The 13,633-nt window shown below is 41.2% G+C and overlaps 1 protein-coding gene across 3 annotated transcripts in view; it reads left to right on the forward strand.

The window, feature by feature from the left end:
• The first annotated feature begins 2,483 nt into the window (after positions 1 to 2,483).
• The window catches only part of SLC39A8 (solute carrier family 39 member 8), a 66,257-nt gene continuing 55,107 nt past the window's right edge, over positions 2,484 to 13,633 (forward strand). The window contains exons 1-2 of one of the 3 annotated variants that reach the window (XM_064484606.1): positions 2,484 to 2,632; positions 3,081 to 3,556. In XM_064484606.1, the coding sequence (XP_064340676.1) occupies positions 3,338 to 3,556 (219 nt within the window). In that variant the 5' untranslated portion in view covers positions 2,484 to 2,632; positions 3,081 to 3,337. Of the gene's footprint in view, positions 2,640 to 2,938; positions 3,557 to 13,633 lie in introns of those variants that run through there. The other 2 variants (XM_064484607.1, XM_031468678.2) reach the window with 2 other exon arrangements.

Raw genomic sequence — 13,633 nt, forward strand, 5'->3', positions numbered from 1 at the left:
TATTAGTCCTTCCACAGGGAAATGAATGCAAATTGCATGAAAAAATTTAAAGGTGGCCAATTTGTTCCTTATTTGCAATAGTACCAAAAAATTTGGACTGAGAAAAATTTGAAGCTATCAGGAAAAAAAAAGATTTGAGGTTAAATGCCCTTTCCATTGGAGAAATGAACTTTTCATTTCTCTCCTAGGTGTTTCACATGTTATTCTGATAGATGACTTCTAAATTAGACATTTAGAAATGAAAAGGTTGGAATGGATATCTGTATTTCTACCCCAGTTTTCTTGTTTCATAGATGAAGTAATTGAGTTAGGGCAAATGACTTTCTCAGGTGACACAGTCAGAAAGATAAAGACATCTTTCAGTATCCTGGCCAGTGTTTGTTGCATTCTCCTTTCATTATTATTATTGAAAATTGTTTGATCTTTAAGGCAAATTTCTGAGAAAAAGTAGTTTTTACATTACACCTTATATTTTAAATTGGAAGTCCTTTCCTTCAGTAATGATATTGCTGGTAGAATGCTATATTTTGGGCCCTAAAACATTGTCTGAGTAGCGCTTTGGTGAATATGTTCCATCAGAGTGGAGATTTAGACCCGGCCTCACCAATTTGGTAGTTAGTAGCTTATAATTGTCTGAATACTCTCTTTTAATTGAATGCTTACATTATGTTAACTGTTTTTGGTAAAGTTTCCTAGCAGGTTGATTATCATTTATTTTACTATTTATTGTCTTGTGGGGTTGAGGGACTGGCAAAATATATATACATGAATGGCTGATAAATAAAATTTTATTCTAAAAATCCACAATATAAAATTTGTATTACTTGAAATCCATTAACCATTTGTGGAAAGTCAAATATCTTATCAACTTCTCAACACTGCAGTTCAAGTTGGCAATGTACAGCTTGTTGGGTGTAGACGAACCATTAGAATGTTCATTGATTTCCAAGAATCATCTTGAGTTTCTGGGGCCAAAAGGAAAAACAGGCAACAGACCACATTTAAGAACTCAAGAAAAATCTTGAAGTGATCCCATCAACTGTGTAATTTAAGAGCTTAAGTGTGACATGAACTTACTTCTGGCCTTTGGGTAAAATATTTCTCCTTTTTGCACCAATGTTATTTTGTAAATTAATATCAACAATACATAGATTTATTAATTGAAGTATAGTCAGTTCACAATGTTGTGTCAGTTTCTGGTGTACAGCATGTTTCAGTCATATATATACATACATATATTCGTTTTCATATGCTTTTTCATTATAGGTTACTACAAGCTATTGAATATGGCTCCCTGTACTCTACAGTAGGACCTTGCTGTTTATCTATTTTATATACAGTAGTGTGTATCTGCAAATCCAGATCTCCCAGTTTATCCCTTCCTTACTCCTTTCCCCCTAAGTAACCATAAGTTTATTTTCTATGTCTGTGAGTCTGTTTGCTTTTTTTTTTTTTAAACAAATACACACACCATCAAGATCAGTTTATTGATCTCTCTCCAAGACAGGAATCCTTCTACTACACACCCATGGGTTTGAATCACCTTCAATCATGGGGAAATCACTACCTCCCAAAGCAGCTGTGCCTTACTTTCTGCAAAAACCTTCCTCTTGGTAACTTTGCCTTGTTACTTCTACTTTCTGCCCTCTGTAGTTAGAATACAGTTAAACCCTCTTAACATGACACCCCTTCAGTTATGTGCCCCTAGAGCCTCATCCTTCTGGAATTTTCTCTCCCTGTCTCTTTCTTCCATCATCACAGTTCCTTATGGGAAATGAGATTCTTTCCCAGCCCCTTGTCTGGACTTAGTGTCTCTTTTAAAATGTGCTGTTTTAGGGGACTGTGCTCTCTACCCCATGTAACCCAAGAACAAAACTTTGAATTCCTCTTGTCTTTAGCCCTGTAACAGTGAATCGTGGTTTCACTTTGTTTCTGGACAGTTAACAGCCACCAGACACAACCTTTGCCCCTAAACACCGCATTCACTTTGCACAAACTTGTTGACCACACACCTAAGTCAGCTTTTCTTGAACCCTCATCTGAACAAACAAACATTGATTCTGATCTGCGGATATCCTGTGTGGCGTCAGGAAGGGCCAGCTTGAGCCGTGCTGGCTCAGTTAGCTTGCCACCAACGCTACAGATTTGGTTTCCTTTTTCTCCTGACTAGTAAGACAAAAAAGCAATTCCTGCTATTCTCTTAGACAATGCAAAGGGCTCCAGACTCTATTTCAGGAAACTGGTTTCAACAAGGTAACAAAGAGACCACCAGACCAGAATGGAGGGTAGGGATATCGACAAGGAGGTGGCATTCAGGTAACCCCTGGGGATGAGGGTGGGGAGCCGGCTCGGCTGAGGGTGGGAGGGCGCAGAGAGAGCCAAGAGCAAAGGCCAGCGGCTGTGCGCCCCGGCGTGGACGCGCGCGGTAGTTCAGGCTGGGGAGTGTGTCACCACGTGCTGCAGGGAGGCGGGGACAGGGTCCTCCTCCTGTTATCTGTGAAGAGCGCCGGGCCGGATCTCGGAGTTTCACAGCGGATTTGCCAGAGATAGTGTTGAGAGAGAGACAGAGAAACAGAGAGAGAGATTGAGAGACTGATTCACGTGGACATAGACGCAGAAACAAACAGGCGAGGTGAGAGGTTAGTTAGCAGGCTAGCTAACCCACTAGCTTGCCAATTGAGAGAAGAGATCTGGGAAAGGAAGGGTCTCGTTTAGACGCTCAAACTTCAGGACCCCAAAGGGCCATTTCCTGCAGCTCCTCGGGGACTGCACGTCTCACCCCTTCTAAGTTTGCTCTACGGGAATGCAGCAGAAAGAAAGGAAGAGGAGGTGGGGTTCTACAGCCAGTAAGGTTTTAGTTCTCCCTAAGAAGTGGCGTGGTTTGGGGCTTCATATCCGGAAGGAGCGTGTGTCATCACTCTGTACGCTAATCCTGGGACGTTTGCAAACCCGGCTCCGGGGCAGTTGGCCCCTTGCCCGGCCGGGCGTTCGAGGGCTCCGGCCTCACAGTGCTCCCGGGGCCGGCCAGCGGGTGGCCCGGTGGCCTTTATCTCTGTCCCCCTTTGTCCTCTTTATCTCAGGCTCTCCAGGAGGCCCGGGGGCCCGCTCTGTCTATCGCTCCACACCCCCGGCTGCACCGCCACTTCAATGCCCGGCAGGTCGCGGGCGGCTGCTCTTTCCAAGGCGGCGGAGGACCAGGGGCGCCCCGCGCCACCGCTGACTCGGACCGACGCCGACGCCTGACCCGCGCGTCCTTGGGCACCCACGCCGGTGCGCCTGGCGCGTCCCTTGTGTGCTCCAGTCCTTTTCCGGCCCTCGACGGGCAGCCCCGGCCAGGATGGCCCCGGGCCGGGCGGTGGCTGGGCTCCTACTGCTGGCGGCTGCCGGCCTCGGAGAGGCGGCGGCGGGGCCCGGGCTCGCCTTCAGCGAGGATGTGCTGAGGGTGTTCGGCGCGAACCGGAGCCTGTCGGCGGCGCAGCTCGGGCGCCTGTTGGAGCAGCTGGGAGCCGCCCACGCGGAGGGCGCCCCGGAGCCCGGGCAGCTGCACTTCAACCAGGTAAGGCTCGGGCAGGCCGCCCTTCCCCGCGGGGTGTCCGGAGACGTCCATTTGCACACGAACGCTGTTTATTGGGGGAGAAGTGCAGGAGGAAGAATTTCGTTACGTTTTTCAAGTGTGAGGCGGAAGCTGATTGGTGGTCCTTGCTTTTCACTAGACCCGGCTTTCTAGTCAGGCAGGGTTCAAGGGCTGGCGGTGTTGAGGGAGCCAGAAATCGCAGATTTATGCTTGATGAGCTGAGCGGCCAGACGCTAGTGATTATAACATTTTACAGAAAAGTTTACGAAGTAGTTGAGGGCGGGAAGCACTTTAAGAGATGCATTTTAGGTAAGAATGGTGTACTGAAGTTTTCTCAGCAGACAGAGGCTCACATGCCACCCTCGTTAACAGTTACTCGGTGCCAACGAGATATACTGTAGTTTTTTTTTTTTTTTTTTTTTTTTTTTTTTCTGGTGTACGTTACAGAAGGCATTTAGGCTGAAGGGCCTATTTACAGAGATAGAGAGACTAAGGGAACCTTGAGGCCAATGTCACACATCCTGTTGGTGGCCGAACTGCGTTTAGAGCCATAGTTTTCAGTCATCTGTCACGTCAAGGGTTTGATTTTAATATTCACTCAAAATTAAAAAAAATCTATCTCAGTACATGTAAACAGAATTATCTAGGCATTTGGTAATTCCTAGGATTTAAGGACCGCTGTGAGTTACCTAGGAGCAATTAAGATCTTATCTGTCAATAAACTCCAAAAATGATCATATTATAGATTCCCTAGTTACTTCTGTAATGAACATTCTGTGGTAGTTCTTTGTGAAGTAGGCAAAATGTGCTTTCAGCATCCTTCCCAGAACTCCTCCCTACTTTTAAAAACTCAGTGCTTTGATTTTTTTTTTTCTTCTGCTTTTGTGCCGTTGACAACTGATGATGAATGGCAGTATGCAGTATTTTCCCTATTGTTTAGTCACTTCTGGGCAATGTTAGTTTGTGCTACAAAAAGTTTTCGTGGTCCAGGATGCTTGGGAAATGCTGAATATTATACTCCATTGTTGGAAATGAAGCATTTCCCAGTGTATCTGACCTTACATTACAGTTAGGGAAACTTTAACCAGATACATTCTTTGCTAATAACATTATAGTTTGGCATTCTTTGTGTTAGAAATATCTATCTCAATTAAAACATACAGTATTCAAGAAGTATAAGTTTCTGATGGCATGGAATATGGCTCTAGAAGGGCCATGTGGTCCTCTTAGGCATGTTCTTTAGTTAACTAACTATAGATCCAGTTCTGACTGACATTACAGTTGGTTTAATGTCTAGGAAATGATATGCTGGAAAAACTGTACTGACGCCATAATATATTGATACTTTAGAAAATAAAATAAAAGAAACAACTTCCTAAGCAGTTTCTGTCTAGTTGCAGTCCCTTCAACTGAGGGGAAACAGCTACGCTGACGAAAGCCTTTCTAGGCAGGGGCAGTCTACGCTTGGAAAGAAGCTTGGGGACTTGACTTGCAGCTGCATATCTGTAGCCCACATATTGTCTTGACTTAAATTATCTCCTTATCTTGCACTGTTGATGAATTATAAGGGGACAAAAGACTTCTGAGCCACACCTTGGCAGAGACACTGGAAAATACACCTAAATTATTTAGGAAAATTGGTTGTTTATTAGCAATGTGATTCCCAGTTTATGAGTAAGTAGGATACCTCAGTAGGTAAATTATATGTTTGTCTCTCATTCTTATGTTTTTATATTTAACTACCTTTATTATGGCCTCTGTGGGCATCAAAAAGGATGGGAAGAAGTCCATAATTACTTTGGAAACAAAGGGAAGCCAAGGAAAATTTATCACTTAATCAGACTTAGCAAACGTTTGATGTTTTAAAACGTCGTGATTAAAACAACAATTGTCGGTTAAATGATGTCAAATGAAATGCTACTCCAGAAGAATCTATTAATTTGCTAGCATTTATATCTGCTCCAGCAGGAAACCATCCAGTCTGGAGTAAAATTTAGGGCCATTAATATCTCCATATCTTAAAGAATACAACTTCAGTTTCCTCACCTACAACAAAATAGAGTAATAATATATATGATTTTCTAACTTTGAAAACATTTGAAAAAATAGAACTTACTTCTCTGGGCCATTTATTGAATCTCCCATGAGGTCTATTTACAAATAACATTATTCCTTTGCGTGAAGGCTGAGGTCAGCTTTTCCCAGGTGATAAGACTATGGTACTACAAAATTTAGATAATTTTGGAAGGTTTCCTAATATTTTTTCAGTGTGCCTAAGTACTAGTAAGTTAACTTGTTGCTTTGAGAGAGCAAGGTGATCTGAGTTCAAACTGGAGACAGCAGAATAATTGAGTTTATTGTTCTGCTTCTTATGGTTTCTGAGGGTACAAAGCGCAGGTAGAAGAGGCAGCCTGGAGAAGCGGGAGGAGGGAGCTCTTTTAGCCAAGTGGGCCTCTGGGGCCCGAGACTGGGTGTAAGTCTGGTCTATTGCAGGGCGTTTCCAGAGTACAAAAGAAAGCCCCCCTGAGCGGAGAGCCTGGGCGACTAACTTAGGGGATTTAAGAAAGGGCTCAGTGCCACCCTTAGTTTGTTCATATGCTCCTTTATCATTCTCCAGGTGTTTTTTTTCTTCTCTCTTTATTTCCTCTTCAAAACACCTTATCTCCAAGTTCTTCCGTGTAGACCCATATATTAAACAGCTTGATAACAAGGAAGATCCTCATTCTCCAAGCTATCACATTAAGCTGCGGGAAATGCCCCCATTCAGATAAATTGGTCTCCCGGAGAGGGTTAGTGGGGGTGCTGGAGATGTGGGTGCGGGTGTGGTAGGTTGGCACAGGAGGCAACCTTTGTTTCTCACCGTCACCCAACCTGTTGTTCTTTTAATAGGTATCTTGCAGCACATCTCCTATATCTTTTTTTTTTTTCTTTCACATTTCTATCACCTGGTTGCCTGAACCTTGTTTTTAAGTCTCTTTCAGTTTGTTTTCAGTTTTCCTAAAGGAGTCCTTGGAGAATGCCTCTCTTCTTTCAGACCTCCCCCAGACCTCCTCCTCCTTTAGAATTGTCTTTTGGCTGGTGAAGTCTAAATCTGGGGCCTGGCATTCAGGCCCTGCATCTCAGGGTTGATCCTGGGATGTCAACCTACCTGTCCAGACCTCGCACTTGTCAAACAGTACTATTCACTCTTCTCTGAATTCACCTTATACTTCTACTCAACCACTTGTTACCTCATTATGTTTCTTGCACCCTTCCTGTTTCCAACTGGACTGTCCCACTTTTCCTGGAAGCCCCCTATCAAAATCTTAAATTTTTAAAAGCCCAGCTAAACTCCTCCATAAAACCTTTCTGGGGCATCACCACCAGCACTGATTTGCTGATTTCTCTTTTTTTTGAATTCCTGAAACTTTTTTTTATTATGCTAATCACACTTAGCTCTTCACTTCAACAAATATTTCAAATAACGACTATACTTTAATTAGAGTGGCCAGTTTTTATTAAAACAATTAAATGCCTTCAAGATAAACTTCAAACAGTTTAATGTGGCTTAAGCCTTTTATTGATCTGGTTCCTGTATATTTCTCAAGCCTTATCCTTCGCTCCTACTCCAGTCCTAATGGACCACCTGTTGTTCCTGGTTCTCCATATGCACCTGCTTGCACTTCAGGTATCAGTTTAGACATTACCTCTTCTGAGAATCCTTTCTTAGTCTGCTCAAGGATTTAGTAGGAGCCCCTTCTGTGTGATCCTAGATTAATTGGTGCCTGTGCAATCACGACATATTACATATTGCAATTATATTATAATATGTAATTTTATATGTATTACAATTTTCTGTTTATATGGCCCCCAACCCCCTTACACACTTTTAAACGAATTGAAGGGAATGGTCTGATGCATCTCTCTAGGGGCTACTATAGTGCCTGGTACATAACATGTATTTATTATATATTTTTCAAATGAGTGAGTGTGAATTGTTTAATCTGAGTAAGGTGATTTGTCCCTCACATGACTTTACAGTTTATAGGTGGACGTATAACATATGTACATGTAACTATAATGTGCAGTAGAATGATATATCTGATTAAGGAATTTCAAACAAAAGTGGAAAGGGATCAGATTTGTGTTTTAGAAAATTCATCTGCGTGAGAGTGTGAAATGTGTCAGAGTGGGTCGAGACTGGAGCTAAGGAGGAAACTGCAGTGGTTTGTTTGAGATGTAATGATTGCTTGAATCTGGACTTGAGAGGTAGCATAAAGGCTCTGCCTTCTTCTGGAAGAGCAGGCATGACTGAAGAGTAGGCACAAAAGCCCCACAAAAGATATTTTCTGCTTCACTCTTTTGCTTGTGGTAGTTATTTAGCTATTGTTAGATTTTTCCTTTCATTCGTTTCTGGTCCAGTGAGAGGCGGTAACTCTTGGCTTATTTCAATGGAGGGCCAGGCTAGTGGTCTCGAGCAAAGAGCGTGTGTGTGTGTGTGTGTGTGGTCATTACATACATGTATGCATAGCTTGTTGTCCATTGTACTTTCTTCCTGGGATGGGGGTAATAGTGGATTAGATGATGGAGGTTTTTGGAAGCACTGACCATGGACAGAGGAGAGAAAGAGCATCTTCTCTCTCTCTCTGTTTTTGTTTGTTTTTTTGTTTTGGTTTTTTGCCTTTATGTTCTGAGAAATGGTGGGGTAAATCTTCCAGCCTCCTTGTTCAGGTGAGGAACTGTTTGGAAGGGCAGGACTGAAGGGCTAGGTTGTGCTGTGGTCCCTGGTGGCTTTTCCTTCAAGACAGTAGACCTATTCTGATCCATTACATCACTCTCATTTAAGTTGACCGTGTACAGTGTGTCATTGTTTCCAAGAGGTTTTGGGAAAATGAGAGACACTCACAATTCATTTGACTATGATGTCAAGAGCTTAGTTTGCTTCCATGCCAGGGATGATTGGGATCCACATGAGAACAGACCCGTCATTTTTTCTATCTTGAATTCCCAAACTTGCATCTTTAGCCATTCCAAGGAATCACTTGAGCTCTTTTGTGCATGACAAAAATAATTATATCTATTTCTGTTTTGTGAATAAGTTCATGTGTGTCCTATTTTTTTAGAGTCCACATATAAGTGATATTATATAGAACAAGAAACTATATTCAATACCTTGTAATAACCTATAATGAAAAAGAATGTGAAAACAAATATATGTAGGCATATGTATGACTGAACTACTACACTGTACACCAGAAATTGACAAAACATTGTAAACTGACCATACTTCAATAAAAAATTTTAAAAATTAAAAAATTATTATATCTAGGATTTATTGGTCTTTTACTATGTCACATAACTCTCAACCAATTTATTTGTATTATCACATTTCAAAATCATAACAATCCTATGATAAAGATACCATTATTAATTTTACACAAGAGAAAAATATGGTGCCAAAAGATTAAGGAACTAGACCAAAATCATGCAATAAGTGGTCAAACCTCAGGCAATCCTAAACACTGTGCTGTAGTGGACTTTTTGAATTAAAGTTTAGAAAGTCATACTGTCTCTAGGCAAGGCAACTGTTACTGCAGATTTGGAACTATGGGTAGAAGTTACTAATCATCAGTCAATCACTTGTCTGGCTCCATTGCTTAGTTATGTTAAGGGAACAGTGCTAAGACTACAGAAGGCACAGTGATGATGACAGGTCCTTGTCCTCAGAGAGCTTATAATCGAATTAAGAAATAAGATGGAAACTTGTGAAAAGTGTGCAAGGCAAAACTGCAGCAGTTAAGTAATGACTGAAACAAATCTTATAAGACATATCATAAAGCTGAGGGCGATTAACTGCCAGATAAATACAGTGACAGCACGTGTTACTGGTTAGAAGGCTAAGCAAGCCTTTTGGGAAACACCTCGTGGAGGAGTTACCAATCAGTCAAGTCTCCTTTTGAGAATTTTGCTTATTTGGTTTAGTTTGTAAAAGACTTCTTGGCTGAACATCTACTTGTGCCAAAAGTGTCTGTGCTATTGATTACAAGTTGGGTTTTCCTGTAGGTTACATGAATTCCCTTTTATAGACTGAAGTTTTCTTTTAATTTTTCTTATGTACTGAATTTTTCTCAGAGAAAATATTTCAGCAACAATAGTTTTCCGATTCTGAGTTTCAGAAGTTTTCCTGGAGAAAGGCATATTAATCAAATTGTTCTTTTTCCTATGGACAGACTTCAGATATGGGAGAAATACCCATGTCTAGTATTCAAAGTTTCAATCCTGTTCTCCTTTTTACTCTAAAAGGATTCTGCCAATGAATTCACTCTCTTCTGGCAGACTAGAGTGTAAGTCCTCCTTTTTTTTTTTTTTTTTTTTTTAAATTGCCCCGTGTTCTTTCTGGTAGATTTTTTTTTACATGTTAATTAGCTATTGTCTTTCTTTTTTATTGAAGTATAGTTGATGTACAATATTATAAAAGTTACAGGTGTACAATATAGTGATTTGCAGTTTTTAAAGGTTTATAGTTATTATAAAATATTGGCTCTCTTCCCTGTGTTGTATAGTATATTCTTGTAGCTTATTTTATACATAATCATTTGTACCTCTTAATCCTGGAAGTCCTCCCTTTTCATGCCTGTGAAGCAACTGCACTGCTGACAGCACAAGCCTGGAGAAGGAGGTTTGTGCATAGGCACTGGGGAATGAGCTGAAGCAGTGAGCAGGGAGAATAGGTGGGCAGAGCACGGTAACAGGGGTGCTCTTCTCTGACAGAATAACTAACTCTGAGTAAGTCATTGCTGCTAGGGGGTAATTTGAGCTCTCTCCCCAGGTACCAGGAGAAGAAGAGGCAAACTTTTCCCCTTAACTGAGATAGATGTTTATTTCTCTCTAGGGATGTTCAAAGTCGAGTAGCTGAGTGGGAGATTGGCAGTTTCTGTGCTTTCCCGGCTTCACACCGTATTTCTGTTTCCTGACGGTGCCCACTTTGGGAGATGCTGACGGGAAGGAACTTCATTTCCCCATCATAAAAAATCCTATTGCTTTTCAGCTACAACTGTAGTTTAAGGTTTTTTTTCCTTTAAATTTAGTATACATTTAGGATATGTATTCAGGATTCTGTATACTTCTGTATATACTATATATGAAATTGATAACAAGGTTCTACTGTATAGTGCAGGGAACTAAATTTAATACCTTGTAATGACCTATAATGGAAATGAATATGAAAAGGAATCTAGATATATTATAACTGAATCATTATGCTCTACACCAGAAACTAACAAATTGTAAGTCAACTATCTTTCAGTCGAAAAAACTTAAGATACATTTGAATCCTCTGTGTTACCCATTTCTTCTGGCAGTAGTAGGGGTCAGAAGAGAAAAACAGGAATGTAAATAGGCAAGGAAAGTAAGCCTGAAAGATTGAGAAAGATTGACATTCCTCAGGGAAAAGAAAAGCAACCCCGTAGTGAGGGCAGCTTAACGTGTTTGGTAATAAAAGTTTGCCAGTTACTTGGATTCAGAGTGGCATTTCCTCAAGGGACTGTACATATTACTAAGTGCACACAGTTGACATTAGGATCATTTAAAGAATGTTGCTAAGCTCTCGACAACCTAAGAAACTGTTTTCTAGTTTTCTGAGGGTGTTCCCATTTCCAGCTCCAGGTATCAGTAGATTCCTGATCGTAATTGAAACAAGTCAATTTATTCTCAAACTACTCCCAGGTGTCTGTTTCAGGAGACCAATGAGTTTGCTGAGTCTTGAGATGTATTTTGTAAAGAAATGAAACTATCATTGAATTACCCTTGTGATAATGGGTTTTGGGAACATAGAGAGTCTTCAGAAGGAGCCTTGTTTAATTTGGTTTCCGTCTCCTTCCAAAGCTCCTCCGTTGTTTCCCTTGGCCTGAAGTTTAAGGAGAACAAAGACAAAAACCTGTGAATCTAGATCAAAGGTGTTAACCTGAAAAGTAGTATTATGCCTTCCAAGTCCAAATATTTTTAATACCTTGACCTTTTAAAAATAACTTAATACTTAGAGAAAACATCCAAGTGAGCATTGATAAGGCCTCTAAGGCTCTGGTTCTATGAACCTAGTTCAAAAATAATATAGTTGTCAGTGATGTGTTCAGTAGGCTTCTGAGGTCTCTAAGAAAACACAACGTAATGGGTAGCAGTTTGGCCTCAGAGTCAAACAGACCTGGGCTGAAATTCTAAGTCTGTCCCATACTAGCTGGGCAATCACAGGCAGGTGGCTTGAACCATCCTTAATCCTTAGTTTTCACATCTGTGAACTGAAAAAAATGAACCTTACTCATAGGATAGTTGTGAACTAAAAACAGCATGAACAATAACTGTTACTGAGCATCCCCTGTGTTTCAGGCACTTACATATTTAGTGCGTTATATATAGTAACTCAAACAAGTAAGGAATTTTTACCCATTATCTGTATTACTTCATGTAGTAAGTGAAAAATAAGACAATGCATGTAAAATACTTAGCTTCATATCTGGCTCAAACTACATGCTCAATGAATAGTTACTATCGTCATTATGATACTGTGTTGGTTGTTAGGGCTTAACAATAGCTTAACTATCCTCAGCAAAACTCTCTCTCACTGGAGGCTTGAGCACCTTAGAGTCAGTTACCTTAGAGGAAAGTGCTGCTATAAAAAGACAGCAAGGATTAATGAAGTAAAAATTCAGCGAGAAATACGTCAGTCCAGTGACTTTGGTTTCAATGCTAGTTTCCATGGTGACTCACATCCTGAGAAAAGCTTTTACTAATTGCCTCTACTTCCCTTTTATCAAGCAGTAGTCATAAATTCCTGAAAATGTAAACCTTTGGTGCAGAGACTAATGAAATAATCTGAGTGTTTCAGTATGCACTGGGATGATGAACGTTCCCTCTTCTCTGGAAAACGTCTGAGGCTGTACTTAGGGGTTGGCTCTGTTTTCATTGTTTTTGTCCAAAGTTTACATCAATACCAAAATGTGAATGGTTGAAAGTCCATATTATACTTATAGAAATGGGTGTAATTGTGGTTTTAAATTTAGATTTACCTCAGGAACTCTGTGTGGGTTTTACAAGCCCAAAGAATCTGGGGCCCCCACGTTCAGCCGACCTTGGGTAGCAGGCAGGTAAGAGAACAGGGGCCACTTTGTTCTCACTGTGGGAGTGAGGGATGTGTCTCTTCAGGGACAGGGGAGGAGAAGTCAGCCCGAACTTCAGATGAGAGGGAATGGTAAAGTGAGTGTACCGACTCTGAGGTAGGTAACACACCCTGCTTTTTATATATATGTGTGTGTGTGTGTGTGTGTGTGTGTATACATACACACACACACACATATAGAATGTATATGTGTGTGTGTGTGTGTGTGTGTTTATACATACACACACACACATATATAGAATGTATATACTAGAAAACACAAATCCTTTTGTTAAGGGATGCAAGCTGTTGAGGACTCCAGGTACTTGAGTTTGTATGTGAAATCACAATGCTTTACAGTTTTCTTTAGGAGCAGGGTTCTCAGTATGTTCTTTGGTTACTTTACCTACACGTATTAATGAGAAAGTCTAGACACTGGCTCCGTCCCTAATCTTGGGATGCATGCCATTTAAGTAAATGTTCAGGTAGAGCCTTCACTCTAGCAGAGAAGCAGGTCCCATCCTAATGGGAGTGATAGTTAACGTTTACGGAGTACTTATCATGTGCCAGGCGTTGTGCTCAGTACCTTCTTATATACCGTCCCGTGCATTCTCTTAATTTCCTTGGCTAAGTGCTCTAGGCATGCATGAGGAAACTTGGGCTCAGCTAGGTCGAACACCTCACTCGGAGTCAGAGCTCAGAAGTGGCAGGGTGAGGGCTCCCCTCCAGGGTGACTAGATTTCAACACCTCACCCTCTCTACTGTTGCTCTTCATGCCGAAGAATGTCATCCCATGGAGGGCCTGGTGTATTTTCCAGAAAGCCGAGTGCCTCCTATATCATCCAGGTGCCTGGATGTCAGAGTAAAACTGATGCCAGTTTCCTGAAGCCACTGGGAACCGTACAATCATTTGAAGCAGGAGGGTGCTC

Source organism: Camelus dromedarius, chromosome 1 (genome assembly GCF_036321535.1).
Source record: "Camelus dromedarius isolate mCamDro1 chromosome 1, mCamDro1.pat, whole genome shotgun sequence".
NCBI classification, from domain to species: Eukaryota; Metazoa; Chordata; class Mammalia; order Artiodactyla; family Camelidae; genus Camelus; species Camelus dromedarius.